The sequence below is a fragment of the Anoplophora glabripennis genome, unplaced genomic scaffold (genome assembly GCF_000390285.2).
Source record: "Anoplophora glabripennis isolate ALB-LARVAE unplaced genomic scaffold, Agla_2.0 scaffold41, whole genome shotgun sequence".
Taxonomy (NCBI): Eukaryota; Metazoa; Arthropoda; class Insecta; order Coleoptera; family Cerambycidae; genus Anoplophora; species Anoplophora glabripennis.
In genome coordinates this window covers 1,586,181-1,600,044 of record NW_019416901.1, presented here as the reverse complement: position 1 = coordinate 1,600,044, position 13,864 = coordinate 1,586,181, and the positions used below count along the sequence as shown (strand labels likewise).

The 13,864-nt window shown below is 32.0% G+C and overlaps 3 protein-coding genes across 3 annotated transcripts; 1 reads left to right on the top strand and 2 right to left on the bottom strand.

Annotated features, from left to right (window-relative positions):
• Positions 1–2,534: 2,534 nt before the first annotated feature.
• Positions 2,535–4,177, bottom strand: LOC108917223 (zinc finger protein 391-like). The gene is made up of 4 exons (XM_023455664.1): positions 4,094–4,177; positions 3,610–3,818; positions 3,144–3,478; positions 2,535–2,929 (listed from the first exon to the last, which is right to left on the bottom strand). Exons 1-4 carry the CDS (start codon positions 4,175–4,177, stop codon positions 2,718–2,720), a joined length of 840 nt encoding a protein of 279 aa, XP_023311432.1. The 3' UTR covers positions 2,535–2,717.
• Positions 4,178–4,775: 598 nt separating this feature from the next.
• LOC108917190 (40S ribosomal protein S23) lies at positions 4,776–6,192 on the top strand. The gene is made up of 4 exons (XM_018723674.1): positions 4,776–4,847; positions 5,157–5,316; positions 5,677–5,875; positions 6,051–6,192. The coding sequence occupies exons 1-4, from the start codon at positions 4,844–4,846 to the stop codon at positions 6,117–6,119; spliced, it is 432 nt and encodes a 143-aa protein (XP_018579190.1). The 5' UTR covers positions 4,776–4,843; the 3' UTR covers positions 6,120–6,192.
• A 1,595-nt stretch (positions 6,193–7,787) lies between these two features.
• On the bottom strand, positions 7,788–13,428 carry LOC108917214 (beta-1,4-glucuronyltransferase 1-like). Its single transcript, XM_018723701.1, has 3 exons — positions 12,784–13,428; positions 9,108–9,686; positions 7,788–8,223 (listed from the first exon to the last, which is right to left on the bottom strand). Exons 1-3 carry the CDS (start codon positions 13,327–13,329, stop codon positions 8,014–8,016), a joined length of 1,335 nt encoding a protein of 444 aa, XP_018579217.1. The 5' UTR covers positions 13,330–13,428; the 3' UTR covers positions 7,788–8,013.
• Between the last annotated feature and the right edge of the window lie 436 nt (positions 13,429–13,864).

Genomic DNA, 13,864 nt, shown 5'->3' with positions numbered 1-13,864 from the left:
AATTTGAAACATTTTTTATATAAACTTTTTTTCTGTATTGCGAATAACAAGGGAGTTATTTTACTTTCTCACACTAAAGGCCCACCCTGTATATGAAATATTGGGACACACCATATAAATGACTAAAACTTCACTGAAACTTTTTTTTACTATAAAAATCAGCTTAAGACACTGCATGGTTAAAATAGTCCAGACATAGCTAAATAACTGAAAAATTACAACGCTTAAACTGAAAATATTAATAGACAGTTCCCGGTTCCAAAAACACATTTTTCTTTACCCAGGGAAATAAAATTTTGCCACATAGAAGTATGTATGCTCAAAATAAACACTCAGTTTTCACTTCCGTACGAGTTAACACCAGAATCAACATTTCACAAAATTCGCAGCGCAATTACAAAAAAAATCATTCGTAAAGGGAACAAACACCTCAGAAAATACCCAGGCNAAAACTATATATATCATAATATAAACAGTTTAACATTTTAGTGCAGGGTTGCCACGTTACACAGAAAATTCTTCGAATTTTGGAAAAAACATGACCTCAAAGTTCTATTAACTTTCAACTACTAACACTTGGAGCAAAAATATTTGACAGAGTTATAGAAAAAAAAGACTCCTATATTAGCTAATATTGATACTTTATAAAGGGCATTTTTTATAATACGATCATTTTAAGAAAGTTCAAACTTGTTTTCTAAAACTTTTCAAATGGAACACCCTGTATTTTATTGTTCTATTTTATTCACATATCAGTCCACTTCAACTTTTATTAAGTATGTTCTTCATCTAAAGTTGTTAGTTTTCAAGATATAGCAACATTTCTGGAAAAACCTAATTTTTATTGTTTCGGGTCGCACGAAATGGCTTTGGAAAAAATTGTCACATTGTGTCAACTTGTCAGTTCATAATTTATCATTCCATTTCGAGTTAATTTTATTAGTTAATATTTCTTTGTGGTATTTTATAAAATAATAAAAATTAAGTTTTTTCACAAATGTTGGTATATCTTAAAAACTAACATATAGAACATGCTTAATAAAAGTTGAAGTGGACCGATTTGTGAATAAAATAGAACAATAAAATACAGGGTGTTCTATTTGAAAAATTTTAGAAAATCAAGTTTAAACTTTCTAAAAAAGATTGTATTATAAAAAATGCCCTGTATAAAATATTGATATTAGCTAATATAGGAGTCTTTGCCTAACATTTGCCTATAACTCTGCCAAATATTTTTTCTCCAAGTGTTAGTAGTTGAAAGTTAATACAACTTCTTCGAGGTCATGTTTTTTTCCAAAATTTGAAGAATTTTCTACATAACTTGGCAACCCCGCACTAAAATGTTAAATTAAACTGTTTATATTGCCATATATAGAATTTTCTCAGAAATCCATATGTTTAAAAATATACAGGGTGTTCCATTTAAAAAATGTAATATTTGGTGTGTCCCGTTTTTACTCATCGCCCTGTGTGTTTCAAATTAATTTTTGGATTCTATACAACTTTTATATAAACTTTTTTTCTGTATTATGAGTAACAAGGGAGTTATTTTACTTTCTCACACTAACGGCCCACTCTGTATATGAAATATTGGGACACACCGTATAAATGACTAAAACATCACTGAAACTATTTTTTTTTACTGTAAAAATCAGATTAAGACACTGCACGGTTAAAATAGTCCAGACATAGCTAAATAACCCAAAAATTAAACCGCTTAAACTGAAAATTCTTTACCCAGGAAATAAAAGTTTACCACATAGAAGTATGTATGCTCAAAATAAACACTCAGTTTTCACTTCCGTNCTGACAAAACTTTTTATCAACTTTAGCACTTTTTAGCAGATAAACAAAATAATTTTTCTCATTTTGGCTCCAAGAATGTGTACGGAAACAGACAACTTTAAATATTTGGCGAAATCATTTTTGGTACTTCCCAGAGAGAAATTTTAAAGTACTGGAAAAACTTTTTTCAACGTTTCTGGAGACATTCCCCGTAAACTATGGGAGATTTTGCTGAAAGAAATTTAAGATTTCATATTTGTTGCCAAATATCATCAATGTTGCACTCAAATATACAGGGTGGGCCATTAGTGCGAGAAAGTAAATTAACTCTTGTTATTCGTCATACAGGAAAAAAGTTTATATAAAAGTTGTACAGAATCAAAAATCCTAAAGGACAAAATTAATTTGAAACATTTTTTATATAAACTTTTTTTCTGTATTGCGAATAACAAGGGAGTTATTTTACTTTCTCACACTAAAGGCCCACCCTGTATATGAAATATTGGGACACACCATATAAATGACTAAAACTTCACTGAAACTTTTTTTTACTATAAAAATCAGCTTAAGACACTGCATGGTTAAAATAGTCCAGACATAGCTAAATAACTGAAAAATTACAACGCTTAAACTGAAAATATTAATAGACAGTTCCCGGTTCCAAAAACACATTTTTCTTTACCCAGGGAAATAAAATTTTGCCACATAGAAGTATGTATGCTCAAAATAAACACTCAGTTTTCACTTCCGTACGAGTTAACACCAGAATCAACATTTCACAAAATTCGCAGCGCAATTACAAAAAAAATCATTCGTAAAGGGAACAAACACCTCAGAAAATACCCAGGCGAGCAGATCCGGTAGATTGACCTCGTCGAATTACCATCGACATGATATGGCATAATGCTGGACTATTTAAGAAAAAAAAGACGTTACTGCGGAGTAACCAGAATCTCGAGAGTATTATCGTCGAACTTGTGGTTGTTCCTGATGTGGGAACTCAAGTTGCCGGACTGTACAAACGCTTTGTCGCAAAAATGGCATTTGAAAGGCTTCTCGTCCGTGTGCAGACGGATATGATTGTTCAAGTTACCGGACTGGGTGAAGGCTCTGTCGCAGTGTGGACATTTGAAAGGCTTTTCACCTGAAATAGAAGTTACCATACAGTCGGACCCAACCGCCGAGTCTACTTCTCCATTCGTAGTACAAGGCGTTAATTAAGCACTTCGACAAACTTTAAGATAGACTAGAAACACCAGAAATCCACCTTAATTAACACCCTGTGATTTTTTTCTTAAATTTCTGATACATACACAATAAAAAACAAAATCGAAAGACTACACTGACCGCGTACTCACCAGTGTGCACCCGCATGTGGTTTACCAAGTTACACGACTGCGAAAATGACTTGTGGCAGACCTCGCACACATAAGGCTTGTCCCCGGTGTGCGTTCGCATGTGGATGGCGAGGTTGCTTTGGGTATTGAACGCCTTCATGCAATAGGTGCACGAGAGGCGGTCCTCCGGAGCCCGACTTACCATTTCATGCTTGAGTAAGTGCGTCTTCATTCTACGGAAGTACTTTTTACAAATAGGACACTTCTCTAGGGGGTTAGATTTACGTTTCGCGTAGGTATCTTCTGCGTTTAAGGCTTCGTCTAACGAGACACGACGCACTTTCTCGCGGGGGGCCCTGCAAATAGATCACAAACTGAAGTTAACTGCAAACTTGTAAAATGTATGATTAATTTTTATTTACTCAAATATTAATTCTTGATGTAACAAAAATAAATTTTTATCAAAAACTATTTAAAATTTTTTTACCTGATATAACTTTGTACTTTCACTAATTTGCTATCATCCTTGGAAGGCGAATATTCTTTTTCAAATAGTCTAATTTTTATTTGTGGCCTTTTTCTCTTCACTGGTATAATCGAAATTTCGGGACCTATCGAATTTATTATATCATCTTTATCAATATTTTCCATTGATAGGGGATCAGTTTCTGAATCGTCGTCATCTTTGCTATTAAACTAAAAAAAAAACAAACATTTTAAACTAGAATATAAAAATAATTATTTTTTTATGATATCAAAAATCAGTCTAATATTTTTTTATTGCCCAGGAAAATATTAAATGTGAATAAAAATAAAATGACTTTCCATAAAAAAGATCATAAAACGCGATGCATCAATAAAAATAAAACTGAAAACAGAAAATCAATACACAATTTTACTTCCACGTTTTACTACTTATACGCGTGTTTACCATCTTTCAAGATATAAATAATGTAAAAAAAAACACTTACAGTTTCTTCATCCACATCCCCATCATTAATAATTACAACTGGTTCTAAAGACGAATGAAATTCATCAGAATCTCTAGATTCCATATTTTGCAAAGGCTGCAAAAGAAACCCTTTTTTAGATACATGAAGTCGTGCATGGAAAAGTTATTTATGTTTACAAGCTTCGCTATTATTTTTGGATTATTTTCATAGCTGTCAAAAGCCAATAAAATAAACAAACCCGTTTTATCACGTATTTTTCCAACGACTTGAATGAAATGATATGGGATTGTACGTTTTTCTTAAAGATATTACCTTAAGCTGCACTTAGCGCAGGTTGATCAAAAATAGAAGCACAAAAAAAACATCACAAACCCCCCGAACTCGATAACTTCTTAAAAAAATATACAAAAAGTGCGCTTCCACTGTCAAAAAGTTACTATCCTTTTTTATTGCATAAATCGATTCTCGATTACTGCCAACTGCAATATTATAATATGTTATACGCACTTTCCTAAATCATTAAAACATTTTGAAAGTTAAAACCTTATAAATGTCGAAAATATATAAAATGTTTCTCTATATTTCAAGTAAAACAAATGCTATTGTTTTAAGATATAAACAGCAATTAAACAATTGTTTAAATTTTGGTGCGTAGAAGTAATTTTGTGTCCTTCATGTTGGTAGCGCTGGATAAAATTAGAGAAAAATGGCTGTTAAAGTTGGCAAGGTTGTTTACTTCTTTTCGATCAAAGTTGTAGAACCGTCAACATGGGTGAGTGTAGTTTCTTATTTTTTTTAAGGAATTTATTAAAAATAAATCTATACATTTGTTTATTTAAATAGTTTTGTGATTCTATTGTAGTTAAGTGTGATAATTCTGTATCATAAACGGTTTTGTGAAAAAATATTTAATCCTGCACATAACTTTTCACCGCCATTAAATTTATGTCGAATAAAATTTTATCTTCAATCATCGCTTTAAACTTATAGTTAAATCAATACATGTTGGTAAACTCAACTTCAACAGACTTATTTTCTTGCCGAGGACGTCATATTTCAAAGAAAACATTTACTTTTTAAGGAAAACCCCGTGGTTTGAGGACTGCAAGGAAACATGTGAACCACCGTAGGGAACAGAGATGGGCGGACAAGGACTACAAAAAGGCCCATTTGGGCACACGGTGGAAGGCTAATCCATTCGGAGGAGCTTCACACGCCAAAGGAATTGTCCTGGAAAAAGTGTAAGTTAGGTTAGGTTATGGGCGGATCCACCATTAAATTATATTTAAGCATTGTGAGACCACCAAATCTGCAATTCACAGTGTTTGGTGTTATTTTCTAATACAATGCTAGATAAATTTGCCCACTGAACCATTGGGTAGACGCATCGATCGACTACACACTCTGATATGTGCGCTACAGTATTATTTAGGCCAGGGCTGATGCAGTCCGCAGGATTTCCTAGTGAATGGTTAAATTCGCATGCCAATCACAGGAAAATTCTGTGCGTTGCGTTACGCCGAAACCAGCGTTACGAGTACTTGTATAAATAAGTTTTTAGGCGATTCCAACGTATGTTAGTGAGGTTCTTTTATTTTTAGAGGAGTTGAAGCCAAGCAGCCAAATTCCGCTATCCGTAAGTGCGTCAGGGTGCAGTTGATTAAGAACGGAAAAAAAATTACGGCTTTCGTGCCTAGGGACGGTTGTTTGAATCACATCGAGGAAAACGACGAGGTTCTAGTGGCAGGTTTTGGACGAAAAGGTCACGCCGTCGGTGACATTCCCGGAGTTAGGTTTAAGGTACATGAAATTGTTTTTTTTTTTGTTATTTGCAATTTATTTCATGATGATTCACGTTATAGAGCCAATCCTATGAATTTTAATTGATTATTTCTATATTTCTCTGATTTTTTTGAAGGTTGTTATTTTCTTGTTTTTGGTGTTTGCGGGATTTTATCGTTTCTTTTTGTTTTAGGTCGTCAAAGTAGCTAATGTATCCCTTCTAGCCTTATACAAAGAGAAGAAAGAACGACCAAGATCGTAATTTATACAAGTTTTGTTAAATATAAATTTTACTTTATTCTTGTGTTTGAATAAAATGCAGGTCTGAAGTTGTATATAGTGTTTTATTGCAATAAAGTATTATATTCCGATAATATCTAAATTTACTTTATTACTAATATTAATCAATAAAAAAATTTTTTTATTGTTAACATTGAAAAATATTTCATATAAACGCACATTCTTGAAGTTCTGGTAAAGGGTATTGAATATTAATATACCGCCCCCTCTCCCGCACAAGTGTCCGACTTCTGAGCTAATCCTGGCGATTAAAATGAGGGGTACATGCAATGGCGGTTCTTGACTTGCATACCAGGGAAGGCGGAAATATTTAAGTACAAAGTATTGAAGAAAAATTTAATAAAATTGGGTCGTTTAATTTTTTTACGCATGCCAAACTGCACAATAAATTTACACTATTCCCACTGCATCTTTCACTGCTGTGCTGCTGGGACACAGTATCCATGACCACCGTTGTAAACACTACAGATTTAGGGGCGAGCTACGAGGAGCCCTCGTATTTAGCGTTTTTTCAAATGAACTTCGCTCGCAAGTCAAGTTAAATTGACTGCACGTTACAAATTTAACAAACTTTATTTCTCAGTTTACTCGTCGGTGTCAATTATTGACTAAATTTTCATCATTCCGATACCCTCTATGGTAGGATCATATTCGATGCAAAGTAATAAATCATTGCCTGTCAAGGGATCCAGTGCCATACGTTTTTAAGGGTTTTAGAAATTGAATAATTTTATACATTATGAGGGGATCAGTTCACGTCTAGCACCCTTGTTCCTATAAAAATTCCTTTATTCCCATAAACTATTTATTTTAAATGTAGTTTCTTATAAACCCAATTTGTTTTTTAAATTCCACATATGTACTACATTTTACCTTTATACGTGTCACTGTTGTTTACTTGTTTTTTGGAGGTGCTCTCTGTTTTACGATCAAGCTCGCCAGTTTAGTATTTGAAGTATAATCGACAACTTAGTACACTCGATGCACCTGGGCGACTACAGCTACTACCAGAACACAGTGCGTATGCAGTGGTATTTCAGATTTAACATTGAATTTTATTTTAAATTTGAAATGGTTCATCTTACACCTCCTAAAAATGATGACAAGATTTTCCTTTGATAAAAGACCGACAACTTTTTGCTCTACTTTGCTTCGAATACGATCCTACTATAGATTAGGGTGGCCCAAAAAAAAACGAATATTTTTTTTCGTGTCTTGTGAAAATATGATAGTATATCATATTTTAAGAACCCTCTCAAAATATCAGCTCAAAAAAAATTTTTTAGACGTAGCTCAAGATTTTTAAAAATTTCCAAAATCTTTCTTCGTTATTTTATCATTTTCTAGGTTGAAAAAAATTTCGATTCTGAATATTTCAAATCGATATTTTAATTTCTAAAGGTCACATAATTATTTTAACTTTAAAAGTAGTGTTTTTAAATTTTGTCAGATTTTTTTATACTTTATTTTTTAAGTAAGGCCGTAGGAGAGGGACCCCCTAATTTTTTTGCCCTAGGGCAAGGTAGTTGCCACTGATTAAGGCTTTAATACATTTTGTTTCCAAAAATGGCAACAAAAGAATCGGAAGTTTAGACCCTTTTCAAAAAATTAAAACTTCAATGACAAAAGAAAACAAGATTGGATGAAGAAAATGTTATACACCCTGTACAATTTCGTTAAATATTATCAATAAATAAACGCAGTTCTCCATAATTGTAGGATTTAGGTCCATAATCCATCAAAAATAAAAATATTACAATAAATATTTACATAATACATGTAATATCACAGGTTTTTTAATCTTTAAAACTCGAGTCCTCATCATAAGAACTACATATTTCAATAAATAAATATTTTTAAAACACATTGTGTATCTTGCAGTTTTTATTTGGCCCGAAAATGTCTTGCATTTCCCTCTGGATTTTTGACAGTATTCTATTATTCTTTACGACCTCGCTCATATGCTTCACCATCTGAACTTTTTTCTTTTTAATTCCTGGCTTATGGATCAAAAACGCGTTGTCTAGAACCATAAAATCGTAGTCATGTATACACAGGGCGTATACCTAAAAAAAAGCACAACATCGTTGAAAGTCGAGTTTAAACATGTACAAATTGTATCTAACTGGTAACCCCTCACCCTCCAACCTTAAAGATTTTTTAACAATTTTAAAAATAAAGTTGCATCCCACAATTTTATAGCTTCTTGGTCAGCAACATACAATACACCTGCTTGTAAAGCTTGTTGCATTACAGTTTTAAATTTTTAAAATTTTCAGTATCTGTGTTTTTCATGTTTTACTGCATAATTTGGTAAGTAACATGAACGTGTAGAAAATTCCAAGGGAACGCAAATATATAATATTTGTGTCAACATGACTTAAAATTTTCTACTAACTTACTAAAGATCACAATTGTAATGGAATTTTGTCAGAATGTCAGATAATTTAATAAATAGCATGTAATCATTTCTAATCTTAAATAAAGATTATTTAATATTGTTACATTCAATTCGTTAAAAAGCTTAAGAGATTTATTTGAAAATGTACGTTAATATAATTCTAAGAAACTAAATCTTTATATATTTTGCCATGTTAAATATCGTAGTATAATAAATATGATCAGATTAATGTGAATAAACCCCTATTTGGCACGAGGTTCACAAGCATTAAAATTCCGTACATATTTCGTTAATATCGGCAATATCTTTATAAAAAATTGTAGCATAATGTAAATATCTACATATCATAACTAAACATAAACTCAACCTGCAAAAATATATAGATATACAGATATCTGAGCCAAGCGAGACTATTAGAGAAAATGTACTAGGTATGTTTTAATTTTGATTAAACTTCAAATAAACTAAAAAAGTTATTCCAACAAACTTTTTTGAAAAACAAAGGAGACATAGTTTTCAAAATATAATATGTACCTACTAAAAATTTACCTGACACATTTTGTTTCCTTGGCCTTCCCAGTTTAGTCGTTCATCCCACAGTGGCTCCTTGTGGGTACAGACGAAGAAAGGTTCCCAAATGTTATGTGGCCCTTGTCTTTTCGTCACGTTAAACACATTTAAATCTGAAGTTTCTTCCGCATCTAACCACTCGCCCTGACCAGGAATTTTATGACACGGGGTACAGACCCCTTGGTGAAACAAAATGGCATTTTTCTTCTCAAACATGTCGTGTAAATGTGTCTTGTTTTCTGGTACCTTCTCATTTGCTTTCACCTCAAAAATAGGCAACACGAAAACATTCTTGGAATCTTTTTGGGCGTATTCCGGGTGCTGTCTGATGAAAGTTAGAAACATTGGAATGAAGTTCCTTGTGGGGTAGAGTTCTATGTCCGAAGGGAAGACGAAATGAGTTTGTGCGGCTGTTCTTGCTATGTTCCTAGCCGTATTTATGGGGTAGGTCAGGTTGTTTTTTTCTTTGTACATGTCATTGTCTTTCAATACTTCGTAAGGAGGTTTCAAGCTGCAGTTAAAAGTGTCCTCGTAGATATTGATCAGTGATGCGTTTTTCTGTAAAAAATAGTTTTAAACATTATTAGGATAGTTATTTACTATACCAGTTTTTGAAAATTTCAAAATTTTAACTTGCACCTAATATTTCGTAATAATTTCCGGAAATCGATTTTCAGATATTTGAATTAAAAAATTATTTATTTCATACATTTATATTATTTCCCCTCTCATTTGTTTGTCCTTCTCTGAAATAAGGTTAGTAAATACCACAAATTTCCATTAAAAACGGTATATTTAGTTAAATGAAATAAATATTATGTCACGGTAAAATATGTCACGGTAAAATTATGGCAATTGTCCATACTTGAAACAGTAGATAACTCAATATCAAATTGATACAGCTAAAGCATTAGAATAATTAATTTATTAATAGACCAAGGCGGATCTGTCAAATTATTCCACTTCTTGGATGTAAGAGAGGAGGCAAGCTAATTTTTGCTGGAATACCTTCAATACAACTCACAAAATAAAAGTTTAGATCCCTAGATCTGGACAAAGTCAGGAACATTTTCAAAATTGCAAAAATGTTTAAAATTTTTTTAAAAATACCTATTTTATTTGAGTTTTTTACTTATATCTTGGAACCTATGCATTTTGGAAGAATATTGAAGAGGAAAAAAGTTTTAGAATTGAATTTTGCATAATATTGTAAATTAAAAATGTTCAAATTTACTACCGATGTTGCAAAATAGCAATAATTGATGTAAAAAAGGCACAATAATCAAGGTTTTTGGATAATTTCTTTATATTTTTATTGCTCCGAGGGCATTCTAATTTTAGTAAAAAAAATTTAGAGTATTACAAAACAACACACCAAATTTCATTAAAATCGGTTAGATAGTTTTCGCAAAATAATTTTTTGAAAAAAGTTTTGAAAACAAATTTTCGAATTTTCAAAATGTTGCACAGCCTCAAATAAAGCATCTAGATACTTGAAAATTTTTTCACATAGAAAAGACAGTCCAACCTTTCAAATGGTTTTTGAAAAATTGAAATCGGTTGATTAGGACAGCCACAGGAAATTGTTAAAATTAACACCCTTTTTTTATTAAAATTATTTTGCGAAAACTATCCAACTGATTTTAATGAAATTTGGTGTGTTTATTTATTATACTCTAAAGTTTTTTTACCAAAATTAGAATGCCCGAGAAGCAATTAAAATATTTTTAAAAAGTTATCCAAAAAATTTTATTATTTTGCCTTTTTTTCATCAATTATTGCTATTTTGCAACATCGGTTATAAATTTAAACATTTTTAACCCACAGCATACGCAAAATTCAATTCTAAAACTTTTTTCCGTTTCAATATTCTTCCAAATTGCATAGGTTCCAAGATATAAATAAAAAACTCAAATAAAATAGGTATTTTTTAAAAATTTTTAAACATTTTTGCAATTTTGAAAATAGTCCGGACTTCACCCAGGTCTAGGAATCTACACTTTTATTATGCGAGTTGTACTGAAGGTACACACACACCTCAAAAGAGATTAACTTGTTATTAACTTATTTGTAGAAGTTGATTTTCAAAAACTCTTAATAATTCACATTACAAAATTCCAACGTAGCTTTAACTTTAAACACGCTTTTTTACAAAACGGCTGCTTTAAGCGACAAAATACTAAGAGTACTTTTTCTACGTAAAATTGAATGGAGAATAGGTATGTTTAGTCAAAAATTAATACAGTGCTACACAAAAAAGTTATGGTTATTTAAATCCAGGTACAACACTGTATGTATCTCTAACATTAAACAAAAAAATTAAGTATCCAGTTTTTCAAATTTAGTCAAAAGCAAAAATTTTTTATAACGCTTTGTATCAAGAACATTTTATCTTAAAATTAATAAAAGTTTAAAGTTTGTACAAGTACTTAATAAACACCCTGTACTGCAGAATGCTAAAACGTTTACAGTTATCCTTACTGATTCAAGTTATTTTTAATGTTATGGTTTTATTAGTCTTGTTAAACAATTTCCAAAGCTACTGTAGATTTTGTTAAGTCTTAGCGATTTAATACTGTCTTATCAATTGTTTTAAGATAAGGAGATTTGTCTCCAATGTTTGCTTTGCTGTACCTAACTAATAATATTAGTTTTTTTGTCCACAAAATAAAACAATGTGAAAACGTGACATTATATAACAATCTTTACTTGGAAAATATAAATACAAAGTAAATTTGAAGACCAGTGTTATGATTTTAGTATAGATAACGATAATGTAATGCGTAATAATTGCTTTTGTTGCTGACCATAGCTGCCTCTGTCTCTTTTAAAATATCGGATAGTTTACATGGATGTAATATTGTGTATTTACTCACTTTTCGAATATGGGCGGTTTTTACACTGAGAGAACAGTAATTTTTGTCTGGAGTGTTTTTCTTTGAATCTTTACACCATTATTATTTAATTTTATTTTTATTTTTGGCAATTATTAATTACTAACATCTCTACGAAGTTATTTCTTCAGCTTATCTAGATATTTGAAATCAAAAAAGCGTACAGAGTGTGTCGAGTTTTTCGTATTATCATCCCCTTAAATTGAGCACAAATCTATCTGGGAAGACGTAGAACAATCCTCGGGTGTAATTTTTTCGATAAAAAACCTCTAACACGTTTCATTCATATAAAAAATCAGAGAAAGCCAGGTGTGGATATAACTTCATTTGATGCTAATTTTAGGCAAATTTTTGAAATTAATCCCAATTATCTTAATACGTTTAGCGTAATACACGTGATTTGAAAATTTTAATAACTGAAGTAATATTTTCCATTTCTGAATCCAAAATATTTTCTCATACATACATACCCCATACGTTTCACTGGCTGGAAATTTACGATTGGCCTATATATTTTTATAGTGCTTTTTCTTTGAAAAAGTTGTATTGACAGTTCAAAAATACATTTTTTAATATTTGCTCACATTTTGGAAGTTGCTTCTTTGTTCCAACCATTTTGCTTTGAGCGGTGAGTCAAATATCAACTTTTTTCAATTATTCAAAAGCTCAAAAGAAACCTCGATTAGTTTCAATTAAAAATTAAATATAATGTAAAACGAGTAGTATTGAACACTATAAATTTTTTAACGTGTAGCCCTTACCTTCTTTGGCATGTGCTCGAACTCAAAAAACAAATGAAACGTCACCAACTCGCGTACAAGAGGAGTGGTACAAGTCCTTAGGTACGCTATACACTGGAGGGTTGTAAAAAAATCGGACCCAGGCGCGTATAACGCAACACTAATGGGTCCCTCCCATCTCTCCACCAAAGGCACAACGTTATCCAGAAACCTGTAATCCCCAGGAGCTGTCAGGGTAATGCTGTCCGCACAGTTGAACTGAGTTTCCGCCATCACGAAATTTTCGAAAACTAAGAATTGGCCTCTTTGCTTCACTTTTTTCTCGAGATAGACATCTTCGCACTCCACTATAGCCTCAATCGTACTCCTAGCCACGCTGATGTTGCCAGCGTCAGATAAAGGACAATAACTGGAGTTCAAAACTATGGTTATTGCTAAAATGGACGCGATAACCAGAGCAAAGCCGATGTATATACGTCTGTTAAAGAACATTGTGTCGTGGTCATTGCCATTGGGCAAGTACAAAAGTAATATAAGTTGCGATGTTCTTAGCTGGCATCTCATCATTAAATATCAGATAACTTATCTTCAAAGTTTACGCGAAATCCTGTTCCAAAAACTGAATCTGCAGACTATTGTAATAAAAAGCGAAACTGATATAGTTATTTACATAGAAAACTACTTTTTTCCAGTAATAAGAGGCTAAGAAAATATTTAAAATGCATTCAATTGTTCGATAGGTGCTTGGTAGTAAGCAAGGAATAATTGAAACTACCTAAATCTGTTATACAGGGTGGCCAAATGAAAACGAAACAGCTGCGTCAAGAATGTAGAAAAACGCTCAGACCCGTCGATTTTAGATTAAAGGGGGTCATTCTTTGCTGGTATTTTTGACTCCGCCACTTTCACGACCAAGCAAGGGTAGGTAAGCATCACCCAAAAATATTTAAATGGCATTGGGGGTTGAGGTTTCTTTTGATAGCTCTTACAATTCTCTTTACAACAGACTTTAAGTTTTATAATTCCTCCCAATACCTATTTAGAATTTTGATTTTAAAGTTGAAGCTTATCTACAAATATTACTCAGCCCCCAATGCCATTT

Excerpts from the sequence above, each read along its gene's own strand:
- LOC108917190 (XM_018723674.1), top strand. Across the intron at positions 5,317-5,676 it reads GGAATTGTCCTGGAAAAAGT|AGGAGTTGAAGCCAAGCAGC; the intron begins GTAAGTTAGGTT and ends TTTTATTTTTAG. Across the intron at positions 5,876-6,050 it reads TTCCCGGAGTTAGGTTTAAG|GTCGTCAAAGTAGCTAATGT; the intron begins GTACATGAAATT and ends TTTTTGTTTTAG.
- LOC108917214 (XM_018723701.1), bottom strand. The coding sequence starts at position 13,329 with ATGATGAGATGCCAGCTAAGAACATCGCAACTTATATTACTTTTGTAC. Across the intron at positions 9,687-12,783 it reads TCGAGCACATGCCAAAGAAG|AAAAACGCATCACTGATCAA; the intron begins GTAAGGGCTACA and ends TATTTTTTACAG. Across the intron at positions 8,224-9,107 it reads AAGGAAACAAAATGTGTCAG|GTATACGCCCTGTGTATACA; the intron begins GTAAATTTTTAG and ends GCTTTTTTTTAG.
- LOC108917223 (XM_023455664.1), bottom strand. The coding sequence starts at position 4,177 with ATGGAATCTAGAGATTCTGATGAATTTCATTCGTCTTTAGAACCAGTT. Across the intron at positions 3,819-4,093 it reads GGGATGTGGATGAAGAAACT|TTTAATAGCAAAGATGACGA; the intron begins GTAAGTGTTTTT and ends TTTTTTTTTTAG. Across the intron at positions 3,479-3,609 it reads AAAGTACAAAGTTATATCAG|GGCCCCCCGCGAGAAAGTGC; the intron begins GTAAAAAAATTT and ends ATCTATTTGCAG.